Genomic DNA, 17035 nt, shown 5'->3' on the forward strand with positions numbered 1-17035 from the left:
GACGCAGCCAGTCGCTTCTGCCCGTAAGCAGAAAGTAATGCAGCAGGCTCATGCCCCGAGTCCGTCCCTGAGCTCATCATCTCTCGCCTCCGATCTCCAGACTCGGCTCCTATGGCGGAAGACTCCAAAGCGGACGTTGCGACGATGTAGTACCCTGCGAACGTGTCTGCAGAGCCGAGGAGGCCGCACCTCGTGAAGGCTGTGGGGAGTGGGGGAGGGGGACGGCGCTAAGTACGCCGAGGAATGTGGCTAGGAAGCCGATTGTGATAGGGTGGGTGTAGGTGAGTGGTTGGGACATGTGTTGCGAATTCTCATGGCGACGGAGATGTGCAAGTTTGGTGCGGGAGGAGGTTGGTAGGGTCGAAGGAATATAGAAGACGTGACCCCCTCGTTTTTCGAGCCCCTTTGCTCCACTTACCAGCAAGGGATCATGCATGCACCAAGGCTCAGGCCCAATAGCTGGCGAATCCCCAGCAAAACCCCCAGCGAAACCCCCAGCCAGCACAACACCATCTCACATCCCGAGAAGCGGCCGCAAGGCAGTTCCCGCCTTCAAGCAGACAAATCCCTAGAAACCTCGACTTGGTCCACGCTTCTCACCCCGTGCCTCTGCATCTCCTTCTGTTGTTTCTTCCGCTCTCGACGATACTTATCCCTGCTAACGTCAATCTCTATCGCCACCGTTGTCCCCAGGTGTGCGTCTCCTAGCGTTGCTGCGAAGGCCCGTTGAGCGGCTGACTGGGAATCTTGCGGACAGCGGTGTTGTGGGCTTCATCGGTGGTCTTCCTAGTGACGGCGACTGCGGGGTGATGTAGATGTTGTGAAATGCGTAGGATGGTTAAGATTCTAGAACATGAGTAAGATAGCTAGTTTTCATCGGGTCGAGCCTTTGCAACCTCATGGTATTCGGCTTTACGTTCCCATAGGCAAGCCAAGGCGTAAACAGATGAGTTGATTAGAATGGAGCAAGACTTCAAGTCTTGACCATTTAGGCACAACCGAGATGGATCTAACGGATGAAGTATTTCCAGAGGACAAAAAAGCATTGTTTCAGCTGGAGCAAATCTGCGTATGACGATCAGATTCTCATTTATCTGTGCGGCCCAGGACGGCAGAGACCACCGCAGCAAATCCTCCTCCTATTCCACCACAATCCAGTCCATCAACCAGAAAGCATGATACACGTCGTTTTCTCTCGACACTATGTACATCAAGTAACAGCGAGCAACTCTTGGTCCTATAACCTACGACATGATTCTCGTTTTCCTCTCCTCTTTGTGCTTTTTCTCAACCACATCAGCTTCTTCATTACTCTCGCGATCGCCGAACCACATAGCCAGCCACGGAATGTAAATAATGGTGGTAGAAATGAGTCGTGTGAGTATCTGTGAGCTACACCCAATACAAGAGCAGCACCTACGAAGATGGGAATAAGGTTGGGCGGATTCACGGTCAGCTTGAAGGTGCGACGCTGAGCCATGGATTGAAGGTCGTGGTTGTCTGAGTAGGGAAAAGTATGCGTTAGATATACTGGGTCCGAACACAGCCCAGTCAGTAAGACCTGGCAGGATGAATGGAAAACATACCGTATGTTGGTAAAGGAAAAGAGAGCTCAAGCTAGCGTTTGCCAGCCTTCATACCCTCTTTCGTCATGCTTTTATTCTCTTGTGGCGCGACCACAATCTATTCCAGCGAAATGAGAAGCACGTCGGCTTTTTCTTCCAAACGCTTGAGACCCTTCTTTAAGGCGACGATGGTAAGCAGGTATTTCCTTGTGGCAGTTTGGGTTATCTCTCAGAACTCATTTGCTCCTTTGAATGATGTACGGAGAGGCTGGGAGCCCGAAGTTGAAACGTCTTCGGATAGTGAAAGTCAAAATTTTCGCAAGACCTGGGCTTAGCAATACGACAACCGCAAGGGATGTCAACCCGATGGGAGCAAGCGCGAGCAGCTTCGAGACGAGATGCTAGTGGGATTGGCTCCATCCACAGAGCAGACAAGAGGTATAATTGAATCAAAGTAATGCTGGGCTTACGGAAAGCAGGTTGGGCGAGCTCAAATACATAAATCAATACTACAGGTTTCCAACATACACAGGAGCTCAACAGTTTAATGGTCCATCGCATTCACTGCTCCCTGCCGTCCTGCCAGCTCGTACAGTTTACGCAGCGTTGTGCCTAGAAATAATTGTTAACACCGAGCTTCCACGCTCAGTAGGGAAAAGAGCGTCCTACCTTCTCACCAATCCTCTTCCTGCAGTACTTGCATTTAACGGTATGCTTAATGACAGAGTCATTCGACGCCCATCCGTACACAAGTGCAACTGTGTACAGCGCAATACCGATGCCGATGAAGTTGAAGACTTTGTTAATGAAGGTGCTAGACAAGTCAAAAAAGGCGATTGTCAACCCAGTCCGTTGCGGATATACACAGCGAACCTCGTTCCCTTTCGGCGACGACGAACGCGGTTCATCGAAAGAAGAAATCGAAAATAAACATACCCCCAAGACATGATCACGGCTCCATCTTCGAGGGCCAATTTCATCGTATTGTACCCCCGCCCTGCACCCTTGCCATAATGCGGCCCAGCCCTCAGCACCGCGAATTTCTCATCAAAGTTGCGATCGATGAACGGCAGTAGCGAGAGAATGGGAAGAAACACATCCGAGACGAAGGATGTGACGACTGCTGTGAAGGCTGCTGCTAGTCTAGACCGCAGGAGCGAAACTTAGTCCCGAGCCAGACGAAAGCAGAGGAAAAACGAAAAACATGAAGCAGAGAATCCGGCACTGGAATGGCTTACATCAAACCGACGGCTACCTCGAGGACGTTGTCTTGCAGCGCGAAGTCCGAGAAGCCGTTCCAGAAGCGGCCTGCGCGCGTCTTGGCCTTCTGCCCCGCCTGAAGCAGGTGTTGGCGGGTGTCATCAATCTCGAGTTGAGGCATTTCTGTGGTGTTCGAAGGGTATGTGAATGAGATGCGAATGCGATATTCATGGTGGGTGAATGGTTGGATGGGAGGTGCAAATGTTGGCACGCGACGCTACGGCGGACGAGGGCTGACACTACGACAAAACCAAAATCAATTTTTTTCTTTAATTTTTTTTTTCTTCCCGCGACTTTGAGAAAATATTTGAAGAGATTTTCTAAAGAAATATTTTAAAGAAATATTTTAGAGGATTCTTTATGGGGTATATAAGGGGGATTAAAGAGATTATTCGAGGGTATACTTTCGAAGATACTCGAGAAGAGTATTTTAGAGAGTACTTAGAGGGTTACTCGGGGGGTTTCTTAAAGATTTACTCGAGAAACCACTCGAGAAAATATTCGCAGCGAAAAAAGAATTCGCGGTAGTTCCGCGGAAAGGGATGCTTTTAAACCTCAGCCCATGCTAAGAAAAATACCAGTAGCGGGATTACAAGGCCGCGCCAGGTTTGTATGGGGGTCACACCAAAATAAGGCGCGGCCTCGTAGTAACCTCGCTGTCACTATCACACCGTCGCTAGATCTCGCTGTCACCGATGAGGCTATTCGTACAATGGAGGCTCTCCGCCTTCCCGAGGCATACAGGGCGAAAAGGAGACTCGCCGCCACCGGAGCTGGGGATTTCCACGGGGAAGAGGACTTTATCGGTGGTGTTGCCTATATAGTCTAGTCTAATCCTCCCCACTCCACCTCGCTGGCGCCTCTAGCCGGGCTATGCTATGCCCATCGCCGGCGAGCTCCTTCAAGGCCTCTTAAACCCCTTGTTGAAGAATAGGCCCGGTCATTTGGCGTAACATCGCCACCCACTGGGCGGAAATACGCTCCCTTACATCGTCCTCCCAATCCACCATACCCGCCTCCAAATCGTAGAATTTGGCCTTAATCTCATCGAGTACTTCACGAACATCCAATATATGCTTGCTGGGACCGTCAGGTTCATCGTAGATATCTTGACGCGACCTCCGAGGGTATCATAGGCGCGAGTTTGCTGCGTTTGGTCCCCTTTCGCGGCTCTTTCTGCTCATCAAGGCTGACAGAGGCCTTCCGCTTGATAGGGGGGTGGTAGGAGGTAGGGAGGGTGTTGAATGGTGGCGACGGCGATCTAGACGCGTCAGAGTACGTGCCGCGACTCCACTCAGCATCACTAAGGTCACTCTTATCCTTCTCCTACGGCAGGGCTATATCGTCTTCCGAGAGAACCTCTGGCAGAGGACGATCCCGATTAATGCCTTTAGGGTTGCTACCGTATCAATCCAGCTCCTCCTAAGTATCCTCGAAGCCCCCGTATTGCGGGGGCTGGCGAACGACGCGTTCTTAAGAGGTTATAGTGGGCGGGGCGGAGTTGTGGAGCGGAGTTGTGGATAGCTTCAAAAAAATTGGTGGGCGACAGCGAGGTATAGAGAAGAAGAGTGCAACAGGTAAGGAGGGCTGCTAAATTACTATGGGAGGGCCTTACTAATCCGGCGGGTCGGCCTAATCGTTCTCCGGTAATATTACCGTGGGGGTGGGTTGAGGTTTAAAAGCTCCCGCGGAAAGTCCCGTAATTTTTTTTTTTTTTTTTTTTTTTGCGAAGAACTTTATAAAATATCCGTCGTAAGCAGCCGGAAGAGTACCCGGGAGAGTACCCGAGAGAGTACCCCGGAGAGTACCCCGGAGAGTACCTCGAAGAACACCCGGAAGAATACCCCGGAGAGTACCCCGAAGAGTATCCCGGAGAGTACCTCGGAGAGTAGTCCCTAAAGGATGCCTCAAAAAGTACCTCTCGAAGAGTTGAGAATATTCTAAAAAGAATATTTTGAAGAGAGTTACTAGAAATCGCGAAGAAAAAAACGAAAAGAGAATTCTTTTTTGGTTTTGTCGTAGTGTCAGCCGTCGTCCGCCGTAGACGCGGCTGGCAGGCTACAGGATGCCGGCGCTTGGAGGATCAAGTGGGCTATGAGAGAGAGATACGATGTTGGTTTCAGAGTCCTACAAGATTTCGATCGAGCTTTTTATGAACAACTGCTTGTGAACTACAATATTGAATGCGAGATTGGTCGAAAAGGCTCTTTCGGAGACCTTCTGTGACTGTCTGAGCGAAACAGTCACGTGATTCGCAACGGCTGCCATAGAAAAGTCTGTTGTATCATTTTGAGTCTTTTCCTTATATGTTTCACTATGGAGCCGACGAATGAGATAAGAGTAGATCCTTCCATTTTTTTCCCTATTGGGCGAAGACAGACCCAACGTGTCCATCCGGGAGCCCTTCCATGATGCTTCTTCAATCAGCTTCACGAACAGCAGTTGCCAGCCCTCAAGACCAACACGCCACCTCTAAACTGCCAGAAAGTTGTTTCAATATCACTGATTATACTTGCTCTCCCCTGCTCATGTTTCGAAGACCACCGTCACTATAATATTCTCGGACGCCTGAACCATTGTCCACAGGGCGAAGCCAATCACAAAAATCCATATCGTAACCGCAAAAGCCAGAGCCGCAAGGATCCTCAACCTTTCTGCAAAGGGCATATGATTGAATATCCTCCCGGTTTCTTTGTCGATGGTGATTCTTGGGATCTCTCTGACCATCTGGGATGGAACGATGATCGCAAGTGCGGAGACCTCTGATTCTTTTCCACAGTTCTGGATATCATCCTCATCCTCTTCAATGTCTTTCCAATCATGTTGCTCGTTCTTGTCCTCTCCGTTTTCCTCTTCGTCAACTGCAGAATCCATAAAGTCTGCATCTTCTTCCTTTTCGGGACCATCGTCATCACTCTTCTCCTCTATCTGGTCTGTCTCCTCGGCCACAAGGTCTTTTGTATTCAGTTCTCTCTCCTGGTGACTGTCTTTCTGCTCCGTACGCGCGCCTTGAACAGTTAGAGCCAAACCTAGACCCAGCAACACCAGCTTCATGCTCCATGGACTGCCAGGTGTCTTGTTTAAGACGAGAGCCATGCTCGGCGTTCAGTCCTGAGAATTTTCTTTAAGACAGGCACAGATCCACTGACGAGAGCTCCAAAGTGTGAATTGTCGCAAAGTATAGTCAATAAGTGGTCGCCAGCAGTAAAAAGTGAAGCGAAGAAGAGATAATTTGTAATGGTAGGAGTGAACGAAATGCGAATTTTCATGCGTGGGCAAAAGGAGTCGCTAGAAAATTCAGCCGGCCAAGCATCCACCACATCTGGCCAGACTGATCTCTGCAATTACCAAAAAGTTTCACTACGAGCAATTGAAGAACACAGCAGGCAACTCGGAAACGGTCTAGCGTATTCGATGTACCGTATCATAGCTTTCTGAATAATACTGTCTAGCTTGCATTTGTATACACTACTTGCACGCTCGGGTCGTCTTGGATTCGACCTATAGGGAACGGACGTCAGCCTACATTGAATGGACGGATGTGGTTGCAACCACCTAGAAAGCTGTCGAGCATCTCGGGAGATGCCACATCGACCATCATATCCTCTTTGGGATCCCAAACAATATCCAGACTCTCAACCTTCAACCCTGAAGAATTGACCAAATTCTCCGCGACTGCCGTTGTCTGGCTCGATTCGGCATAGACGACCACTTTGCCCTCGTCTTCCATTTGTACATCAATAGCCCCTGCTTCTATTGCATGATCGAAGATCTCTTCTTCTCCAATATCTTTAGATCCTTCGAATACGATCTTTCCCTTTCTGTCGAACATGTGGCTGGTGGGTGTCATGGACCCACCAGACTCTTTGATAGCTAACTTCATGTCGCCCAGAGTCCGCGCTTTGGAGTCCGTTTGGCATTCCACGATAACAGCGACCGAAGGTGGAAGCATTGCTTCTATAGTCAGAGATTCCAAGGCAGCTCCCGTGGGCGAACGGCCTTGTCCTCTTGCAATTGCATTCTCGATGGAGGCTTTAGGGAAACCTTGCTTTTTGGCCGCGGTGATTACTGTAGCGAGGCGAGGGTTGAACTGAGGGTCTGCTCCATATTGCTTTGAGGCGAGCTGGAGATCTTGCGTTAAAGTAGAGCGCTGCTTGGTCACCGAAGCCTAGTAGGCGTGGTCAGTTGTTTCCTCTTCACTAACTCCTGTTGACTGGGTACATACATCTACTTTCGCCTTGTCATGCTTGATCTTGGACCATCGACTGTGTCCAGAATATAGGCTGCTTGTCAGTGAGAAGCACCGACTTCCTCGCAACTGGAGGGTCATGCATGTTCTTACCCCAGTCATGAACAGTTGCTTGTACGAGCGCTATTGCCTTGGAAAGGGAAATTTCTTTAGCGTCGCGTCCATATGAACTCTCAGCCTTACTCGTACCGTGACCACGAGTGGTCCCTCGATCCTTGGGAGACCCAAATGCAAAAGGGCACCAGGGGATAAATAACAAATCTTTGCGCAAATTGACCCTTATGTCAAACCGCCCGAACGGTAGCCCAGCTCCAATCACTAATGGCAGTGCCGAAAACTCTGAAAAGGGAGGACTTCCCCCAAAGATTCGACTCGACGTCCCCAAGTTGCACTCCCTGCCCTCAGAACAGCAGGACCTCTACCTCTTCACCTTTACCGTCGAGCTCGAGAAATATGCGAGTTCGCTGGAGTACGAGGCACTATGTGCCCAGCAAACGGATTTGACCAAGGAAACGCTCCAGATTATTAATCTATCCTCTCCAATACCCTCCAAGGCTGTTAGGAACAATCTGGGACGATGTTACGCCATCATATTGGGCAAAGGCAACAGGAAGACGCTTTTCGAGTCGGTTGATCAGCTAATCGCTGTGGCCAACGCAGGCAAGGGCGAGAGAGAACTCCACAATAAGCATGCCGCCGTTCATTGCCTCGGAGAAATCTACAACGCCGCTGGGGACAGTGCGATCAATCTCTCGAGTCTAGTGTGCTCGAGTCTACTTCGCCTTTTGAAAGCTGCACAAAGTCATGCAGGGTTACGGGCAGCTATATTTCAGGCTCTTGGAAAAGTGGTTGGAATGATTCAGGGTTCGATTGAAGACTCAATTGCGAGGGACATTTGGAAAGCTGGAAGAACAGCAGCTTCGGGAGATAAGGCAGCTTTGGTACAAGCGAGAGCATGCCATTGCCTGCAAAAGCTGATATCCTACACAAACTGTTTCGAGACAACTGGTGACTTTGAAAACTTGAAGGCTGCGATCTGGAAAGCATTTGAAACGTCCGCTCCTGCTACTCGACATGCTGCCGCTTCCTGTCTTACTTCGGCGCTTATCAAATCCTATTCGGAGGACGCTCTCTCGAAATCGTCTACGAAAGTCCGGAAACCGAAGAAAGTCAATAGGAACCAGGCTGTATTGGAAGAGGCAGAGGAAGAGATCACAAGGCCAGGGTCCCCTTCAGGGAAGAAGACCGCCATGAAGCTAGAACTCTCTCTTTCAGACATTTTCAGACAACTCTCGTCACAGTATCACCGCTCGACTACCAGCAATAGGCTCAGAGCAGGTATTGCGCACTGCTACATAAAAGTCCTCAGCGGCTTGAACGCCTCAACCGTCGAGACAAACTATGGTCAGATTATGAATCACCTTATGGCCGAGCTTTTGAGCAATGCATCAGTTACCCACGATCGTTACCGGCTATTACTGACGCGAAGATATGTGCAAAAGATCTTGGCCGACTGTATTGGTTCCAGAATCCTTGGTGAGACCGGGCGGCTCAACGCAGCAAGGACTTTAATCAACGATGTGCTCAAGAACTACCCTCAAGTCCTGAAAGAAGTACCGGAGCCGTCAAAACATACTCTCGTTGGCGTTCTGGATGCTCTGGCTTCACTTATCAAGTCATTGGGAGCGGCTTTCACTTCCCTCGGCGACAGCTGTCGGGAGGCTCTTGTCCAGGTCTTGCAGCACCCAAGTTACACAGTGCAGATCCATGCTTCTCATTGTCTGCGTGCTTTTGTGATGGCATGCCCACAACAGCTGCTATCCTGTGCTTCCATTTGCATGAACAGTGTCAACAGAGAACTCAATTTATTGACTACTGTTCGCCAATCCCCTCGTCGCTGCGTCGGATATGCTAATGGGCTTGCGGCGGTCCTGAGCATATCGCCCTCGCAGCCACTTTACAGTTCACTCGAGATTAGCTCGCGCGTTTTGTCCACCGCTATCGATCTACTCAAATCAAGCAGTAAAGCCGAGCTACGTGTGGCCGGTACTCAAGTTCAAGTCTCTTGGATCCTGATAGGCGGTCTCATGGCGCTAGGGCCAAATTTCGTCAAGATCCACTTGTCGCAGTTCCTATTGCTTTGGCGAAACGCGCTGCCGAAGCCGCTGACAAGAGAGAACACTGCGCAGCGGCAGTCTTCAGAGATTACTTATCTAACCCACGTTCGGGAATGTACTTTAGGATCTATACTTTCATTCCTTGAGTTTAATGGCAGACTGATAACAACTGATGTCGCCAAACGAATTGCGACCATGCTGCAAAATACTGTCGAATACTTGGAGAATTTACCACGCAAGAAGCTCATCGAGGACGCGTCCCAAAAGCTGTTCTTTTCACTGCAACTACAAGACCTGGTTCTGATGGTCCGTCGGAGGGTCCTCCAGTGTTATTCAAGATTGATCAGCTTCAGTCCCCAAGCTAGCGGCGAGATTCTCACACAATCGAACCTTTTGACACTCGCCGTGACGCTGTTAGCAGATCCAGAAAGCTATGCACCGGGGACCCTTGGCTCGTCCATTGCAAATGCTGCAGGCACATTTGAGAGTATTTGGGAGGTCGCAGACAATTCTGGCTTTGGTATCACAGGTCTAGTCCGCGGGCCACTCATCAAGGCACTACCAGGAGAGCACAGCACCGCGCAACACGTTCGTTGGCGACATCATGGCGATGACTTTTCGGATATTGACGAGACGGTACGTTGGCTGTGCAAGTCTCCCTTTCGGGTAACTCGCTGACAAAGCTTGGCTAGCTCATGGGTCCAATTTGCGGTGCACAAGAACATGACTCGGTATGCCTCTATACCAGTTCCGAGGACCAGGCCGAAAGTCTGCCAGATCCACCGGCGACTGAGGTCGTTAATTCTGCTATCGTTCTCTTCGCCACAGCGTTTCCGCTCCACAGCTCAAGAGTTCAAGAAGGGGTACTAGAGCAGTTGGCTACTTTCTTGACGTCTACGAGCCTTCAACGAGATCCTGGGAGAAAAGCAGCTGTTGCTGTCAATACTGCTATGGCCTTGTTGAGCGCGCTCAAGGTCGCCGTTGGTGAGACTATGGCTGAACATGGGGATCTCAAGCATCCCACAGTCGAAAAAAGCATAGAGGAAATATTAAGAGTATGTCCACAGCACGGCTCCTGGTTTTACGCAGTCTGTATTAACGGCAGCCTAGGGCTTGGTGATTGACCAGGATCGTTCCATCCGGTTCGTTGCTTATGAGGCCATAGGGAGACTCTGCAACAGTTCTGGAAATACTTTTACCGCGAACGAGGTCAATACGTTGATCGATATTATTGTTACCAACAGAGATCCCAATGCTCGTGCCGGATGTGCAATGGCTCTAGGGTCCATACATGCTCAAGTCGGAGGAATGGCAGCAGGCTTCCATCTGAAGAAGATTCATGGAGTGTTGATGTCACTGTGCAGCGACCCGAACCCAACCGTGCATTTCTGCGCAATCGAAGCTCTATCTCAGGTTGCTGACTCCGCCGGCCTGACATTTTCAGGATACGTCGCTAGCACACTGGGCCTACTGGCTCAGATATGGACATGTGACAGCCACAACGAAGAGTCGGCTCTGACAGCATCTTCCAATCTCGAAATTGCCTGGCCTAGCGCTACAGTAGTTGCACACAGCATCGATTCTCTTGTCAACGTCCTTGGTCCTGATCTTCAAGACATGAACAAAGCAAGGGAACTCATGCTCATTCTCATGAAACAATTTGCGGAAGACGATCTGGCCGTTGTCCAAGCAGAGTGCTTACGCGCTTGGGAGCACATGTACCTCTATGATTCCGGGCATGTCGACTTGACAGCTTATGTGCGTCGTTTGCAAGATAAACTTGAGTCAACCAACAGCATCGTTCGGAAGGTGTCTGTGGATGGGCTCTACAATCTCATGCGAAGGGATGCCGAATATACCCTCGCGGTTGCCAATGAAGGGTTAGAAGATCAGCTGTGGCTCGCATTGAACGAGAAGCCCGGAGAGGAAGGTATCCGCAATCTCGTTCAGTCTTGGCTTGGTCAGTCAGGCCTGACTGAAGCCGAGAAGTGGGTCTCGCGTTGCCAGCATGTCCTTACTAAGGCGGCAAAATCTCAACCTGACCCCGCTTCAGCCACAGAACCCAAGTCTGCAGCGCCAGATTTGCAAGATGAGGAAGTAGCTGGATTCGCCTCAGGGGATGGGAAAGACCAGAACGGCGCTCCGGTGCCTTCAGCAACTCAGGAGCTGCTGAGATGGCAGACACGAGCTTTTGCATTGCAATGTTTGAGTGATTTAGCGGCCATGATCGGTAAAGAAATGGAATCAGACCCGGACTCAGCAGCTGGTCATGCCTTACAGGATAAGATCGCAGAGGTGATCCGTTTGGCGTTTCTAGCATCGACAGCCTCGGTCGTTGAATTGCAGGTTGGAGGCCTGCAACTGATTGATCAAGTCCTGAAGGTATGACAATCTGAGAACCCTTAGCCTATGGCATTTATTAAGTCAATCAGATATTCGGGACCATGCCAGACCCTGATTTCTCGGAGGCCCTTCTACTCGAGCAGTACCAAGCCCAAGTCAGCTCCGCATTGACACCAGCTTTTGGTGCGGACTCATCGCCTGATCTCGCTTCAGCAGCAGTAGATGTATGCGCAACCTTCATTGCTACCGGCCTCGTTACCGATGTCGATCGCATGGGTAGGATTCTGAAGCTTTTAGTGACAGCATTGGAAAGCTTTACAGGTAAGTCAATAGTTGTGTTGCAAAAATTCTTGCTAATGAAGACTAGATGATGCTCAGGACTCTGCGATTGGCGAATTGCGTGGTCTCAGTCCCAATGCGCAAATTATGGTCAGGATGGCAGTGCTGTCTGCATGGGCCGAGTTACAAGTTGCTAGTACTGAACAAGAGTACCTCGTGAAAGTAATGCAGCCACATGTGGCCAAGCTTACTCCGCTGTGGCTCTCATCATTGCAGGAATTTGCGCGCTTGAGGTTTGAGCCAGACATCTCTAATTCCATGGGGCCAGCCAGACCAGACGAAGGTCTTGATGTGGTATATGCCGCGTTCAATCGGCAGACATTACTCAAGGTAGGCCAAGATTATCCGGTTGTTTGATAGATTGTTGCTGATGAATGAGAAAGTTCTACCAAGACTCATGGCTCAAGCTCGTCGACGCTATTGCCAGTCTGATTGATCAGGACAGCGACTTTGTTTTCGACGCGCTGGATGGCAAGTCAAGCACTCCTAAGACCAACGGCACTGTTACCACAAAACATGACATCGACTACCGCGACGAACCTGCTGCCTTCTTCTTCGTTCTTTTTGGTATTGTGATCGAGGCATTAACCACTAGGCCTGGTAGCGGCTCAGAATTGCAAACCCTAGAGGTTCTTTCGGCGCTCAAAAGGATACTTCAACCATCTGTCTCTGGCAATGCGGTCTTCCAAGACGCTGTGTTTGCAGAGACTATGGAGCTCTTCGATCGATTGGCCCTTACTGAAGGTCTCGATGTCCAAATTATCATTGTCGATGTTGTGAGAAACATGTGTCTCACGCACCCATCTGCGAGAGGGGAAGATAACAACGGAGAGCATCTATCAGATGATATCGAGCAGCTCTTTGAGCTGACAAGAATCATCGTTCTGGTCCTTGCAGGCGTCTTGCCAAATCTTGGAGAGCGCAACCCTTCAATCAGGCCACAGCTCCCCGATGAAGCAGTGTCGGTGATCCAGAAGTCACTAGAATCCCTGGTAGATGCTTCTGAGATATTCCCCTCCATCATTAAAACCGACCTCCACGCCAGCATCCTCCACATCTTTGCCACTATCCTCAGCACCGGTGCCTGCCAGGCTAAGGTGGTCCCCCAAGCCTTTCCGATCTTCAAACGTTTCCTTCAAACTGTTGCAACCGCCGCTACAGTGGCAGCCAGCTCTGATTTGATCCGTGGCTGTCTCCATCGATTTCTCTCAATTCTCTCGCACGCTCAGCGCCGCGAATCGGAAACCTCGCTTCCATGCGCCAAGAACACCCTTCTCGCCTGTACCATACTTCTCACCAACGCGTCACGTTCTCTGGCCCCTAACGATCCTCTCATCACACGTATATTAGATGAAATGCTCGGCTGCCTCCGGGATCTCGGTCTCGCCAAGGTCGTTGCAAGTTGCCTTCGCTCTCTTATGATGGTCAGCCCCAAAAGCGAGACCGACGAGTCAATCGCACGATACATCTTCCCACGTCTACTTCTCTTCACAGCAGACACAGAACTACCAGATCCGGAGAACGCACGCTCACTCACCGCGCACGCTCTCACATCTTTCGTTACGACTACTTCAGGCGACGCATCCTCAGCTGCAATGTGCATCATCATCCCGATGCTTCTGACCCGCGCCTCAGCTGAGGGCAAGGCTGTCTACCTCGAAACCTCGAAAAGACTGCTCGAACTAGCAGGTGGCAATCTAACGCCTATGTTCAGGGGTGTGGTGGCCAAGATGAGCGCCGGACAAAGAACCTTTATGGAGACCGTCATTCGAGAAGGTGGGGGAGCAGGGAGAAGCACCGGCGGGAATAGGGAGAGCGCTGCAGAGACGGAACCCAGCATTGCGCTCAAGTTGAATTTTGGAGGAAGATGAATTGGCAAAAGATGGCTTGTTTGTCTCGTATTTTGGCATCATGTTGTGGCGCCGTGTACATCTTAATTGGGCATGTTTTAGCGGAGCATTGGTTTGGGAAGTCCATTGCCATTGGACTGCAATTGGTGGACATAGGCTTCTCGTCGAGTGACTGGGGTATATACGCTGCATAGTCGTCCAATAGATCCATGACTGCTTCTCGTCCGTCCATCTCATCTACCCCAACGAAACATACCCAACATTCTCACTCTTATCACCCATGCCGCCCTTCTCCTCTGTCCCAGTCTGCGTCCCCATCTCCCGACTCGGCACCGTAAAACTGCCGCCCGCACTCCCACTACTCGTCCCCGTCCCCGAACTCTGCGATTGAGCCCCTTTCTTCCTCTCCTCAATGTCCCTCTCGTGCATCTTATAACTACTATACCTCAAACTCCCCAGTATCAAAACCGCCATCAGCCCGATCGCCATCGCCGCCCTCCTCGTCAACACCCATCTCAGGCCCTCCACCTCGCTCTTCTGCTCTGACCCAAGCACGACACTGATTTTGTAATTCAACTCGCTGATCTCTCCGTCGCGGGTCTGGCTCTGCATGCGCACGGCCATGCGGCGGTCGTTGAGCATGCCCCGGAGGTCGTCTTTGAGGCTCAGTGCTTCTTGGGAGACGCGCTGGGAGAGGATGTCATAGGTGTGTTGGAGGTGGGAGAGCTGGGTGCGGGTGTGGGTGGAGCTGCTTTTGCGGGTGTTGAGGATTTCGGTGCGCAGTTCGGAGCAGGCGGCGCGGAAAAGGTAGGTTTCCTTTATTTGGTCACGAGGGTTAGCGAGGATGTTACCTTTGGGGTGGGTGGGAAGATATGTGCAGAAGGCGGTTGGGGGAAATTACGTTCTCGACGTCAGACTTTGAAACCAAGCCTTCCTTAGCCACATCTAAGTTTATCGCCAACTGCCCCCTCACGGCCTTCATAATGGTTACGCTCTGCTCCTCACTAAACCCTCCCCCCTCCAGATCCTTCACGAGCGTAAAGGTATCGAAATGGTGCACATACGGCGGCGCCTGCAGATGCGGCGCTTTATGCTCTTCTGGCTTCTCGACCGCCGGGGCGCCCATTTGCAGAACGGTTTCGAGCGGCTTGGCGGTGCGGGTTTTGCTGTCGTTAATGGATTCGGGGGATGTTTGTTTGGGGTGAGGCTCCGAGGCGTCGAGTTCGGTGGCACGGGTTGAGGGGTCACGCATCGAGGTTGTGATTGCAGCGTCGCGGGACGCGTCTGGTAACACTTTGTTGTCGTCTTTGGGTTCTGGCGTTGCCTTTTTCTCGGATTCTTTTGATGGAGGGGCTTGGATTTTGTTTTCCTCGGGTTTGGTGTCCCTCTTCACTTCTTTCTCGATGGCACTAGCTAGAGATTTCTCCTCTTGGGGTTTCGTGGGCATGCCGGGGGGTGGTTGAGGTTCGGCGGCCGTGCCATAGCGTTGGGCGTAGGTTTCTTGTCTGCGGGTTCGCGTGGTGCTGATGCCTGCTTTTTGGAAGGGCTGTTGGGAAGCACGTCGGGGCTTGAATGTGAGACCTGCCTTGTGGAATCTTGCTGGGTTGAAGAGGTGAGGGTAGAGGAAGATCAGGCGTGGGACAGACATGTTGATGAGTCCCAGTTCTGGAGGTGAAGCAAAAGGACAAGGGTTGGGATGGAGAGAGAACATTTCCGGACTAGCGGCACGATATCGGAAGCTGCCGCTCAGCCGTCAGCCTTATCAAAAGCTTATCATCTACCCAGGAGCTAGGTAGGTACAAGGGTCGATAACATTAATCCACAGTCCCCGTCAAAAGTCATCATCCCCCGAGGTTTACCCGGCTACTGCTGGCTTCCCACTAAAACACTACCATAGATACTTCTAAATAGTGATCAATGGAGCATAGTATACCCCCTCACACCCCTATACGCAGTTTATATCGTTATGAGACTACTACGCGTAAGAAAGCTAAGTTCTTTAAAGCCGTCGACACTTATAATAGTAAAAAAATAATTAAAGATATATATTTAGATAAGAATATTCTATATAGTATAGAGAAGACTTAGCTACGAATTAGAAAGTTTAAAAGCTTTCTCGATACTAAAAGACTTAAAAAATAATATTCTAAACGTTCTTCTAAGATTAATTAATTTATATATAATACTTTACGTAATATTAATAATTCTATATATAATTAGAAGCTCGAGCGTTAACTTTAATACTATAAAATTCTAATTAATTCTCAAATTATATATCGTAATACTTAGAAATATATTAATAATACTTATATATATAAATAACGTATAATTAAATAAATATCTAAAAAGAATATTAAGAAGCGATTAATATACGAAAATAATTATAAGAGAAATATTATTAAGGATTTTTAATACTATATTAATTAAACGAATAAGAAATATTAGAATCTAGGATTTATAAAATTTAATTATATATTTTAAGATGTAGATACTTCTATAGAGTCTAAAAATACGTAATTAATATCCTCTCTTCAGAATATCAAGATTTATATCTTAGCGAATATCTCGTAATATTATAAAGATAAGCTTTAATTCTATTATAACAAGCTCGATTAATCTCAAATTATAGTCGAAAAGCCTTTAAAGCTACGTCGATGTTCTAAAAATAAAAATAAAGAGAAGTATAAAGAGCGTATTCGTTAGTGAAAAGCGAGTATTCCTTATAATCTTAATATTTAATAGTCTAAAAATAATATAATAATAGAATACTATATTAAATATTAGCTTTCGAATTATTATAAGTCTATTAATTAACTATAAATTATATCTAAATATAGAATTCTATAGAAAAATAATAATAAGAGTTATAAAATTATTTATAATAAGAAGAATAAGACTTTAAAAGTCGAAAATATCGTAACTTAGCTTAAATATAATAATTAAATTAAGACTCTAATATATTCTACTTAATCGTCGAATTTAAATTCTATCGAGGGTATCTAAAATCTTCTTAATAAATATATATATTAAAGATATTAATATATATAATAAGAGTTTCGCACGATAATTTAGAAGAAGTGAAATTATATTACTCTCGAGGAAATTAAAACTAGAATTACGAAGATATTATAGTGATATTAAATACTACGAGAGGATAACTCTTCTAAGTTAATCAAGTCGGATTTATGATAAATTCTCCATAGAAATATATGTAATAATCGTGGGAAGCCAGTAGTAGCCGGGTAAACCTCGGGGGATGATGACTTTTGACGGGGACTGTGATCCGCGCTGTAAGAAAAGTGCTCCTTAGTC

General features: G+C 48.6%; 4 protein-coding genes across 4 annotated transcripts; 1 reads left to right on the forward strand and 3 right to left on the reverse strand.

Annotated features, from left to right (window-relative positions):
• Positions 1 to 2126: 2126 nt before the first annotated feature.
• On the reverse strand, positions 2127 to 2946 carry HO133_000176 (uncharacterized protein; the record flags this gene model as incomplete). Its single annotated transcript, XM_037291116.1, has 4 exons — positions 2127 to 2177; positions 2235 to 2379; positions 2502 to 2708; positions 2804 to 2946. 4 exons carry the CDS (start codon positions 2944 to 2946, stop codon positions 2127 to 2129), a joined length of 546 nt encoding a protein of 181 aa, XP_037152551.1.
• Positions 2947 to 5351: 2405 nt separating this feature from the next.
• HO133_000177 (uncharacterized protein) lies at positions 5352 to 7176 on the reverse strand (the record flags this gene model as incomplete). The annotated part of the gene is made up of 3 exons (XM_037291117.1): positions 5352 to 5900; positions 6352 to 6993; positions 7168 to 7176. The coding sequence occupies 3 exons, from the start codon at positions 7174 to 7176 to the stop codon at positions 5352 to 5354; spliced, it is 1200 nt and encodes a 399-aa protein (XP_037152552.1).
• A 179-nt stretch (positions 7177 to 7355) lies between these two features.
• Positions 7356 to 13744, forward strand: HO133_000178 (uncharacterized protein; the record flags this gene model as incomplete). The annotated part of the gene is made up of 6 exons (XM_037291118.1): positions 7356 to 9827; positions 9884 to 10246; positions 10302 to 11573; positions 11624 to 11855; positions 11902 to 12203; positions 12257 to 13744. The coding sequence occupies 6 exons, from the start codon at positions 7356 to 7358 to the stop codon at positions 13742 to 13744; spliced, it is 6129 nt and encodes a 2042-aa protein (XP_037152553.1).
• A 216-nt stretch (positions 13745 to 13960) lies between these two features.
• HO133_000179 (uncharacterized protein) lies at positions 13961 to 15371 on the reverse strand (the record flags this gene model as incomplete). Its single annotated transcript, XM_037291119.1, has 2 exons — positions 13961 to 14539; positions 14625 to 15371. 2 exons carry the CDS (start codon positions 15369 to 15371, stop codon positions 13961 to 13963), a joined length of 1326 nt encoding a protein of 441 aa, XP_037152554.1.
• Positions 15372 to 17035: the final 1664 nt, after the last annotated feature.

The sequence above is a fragment of the Letharia lupina genome, assembly GCF_014066315.1.
Source record: "Letharia lupina isolate WasteWater1 chromosome Unknown contig_10, whole genome shotgun sequence".
Classification (NCBI taxonomy): Eukaryota; Fungi; Ascomycota; class Lecanoromycetes; order Lecanorales; family Parmeliaceae; genus Letharia; species Letharia lupina.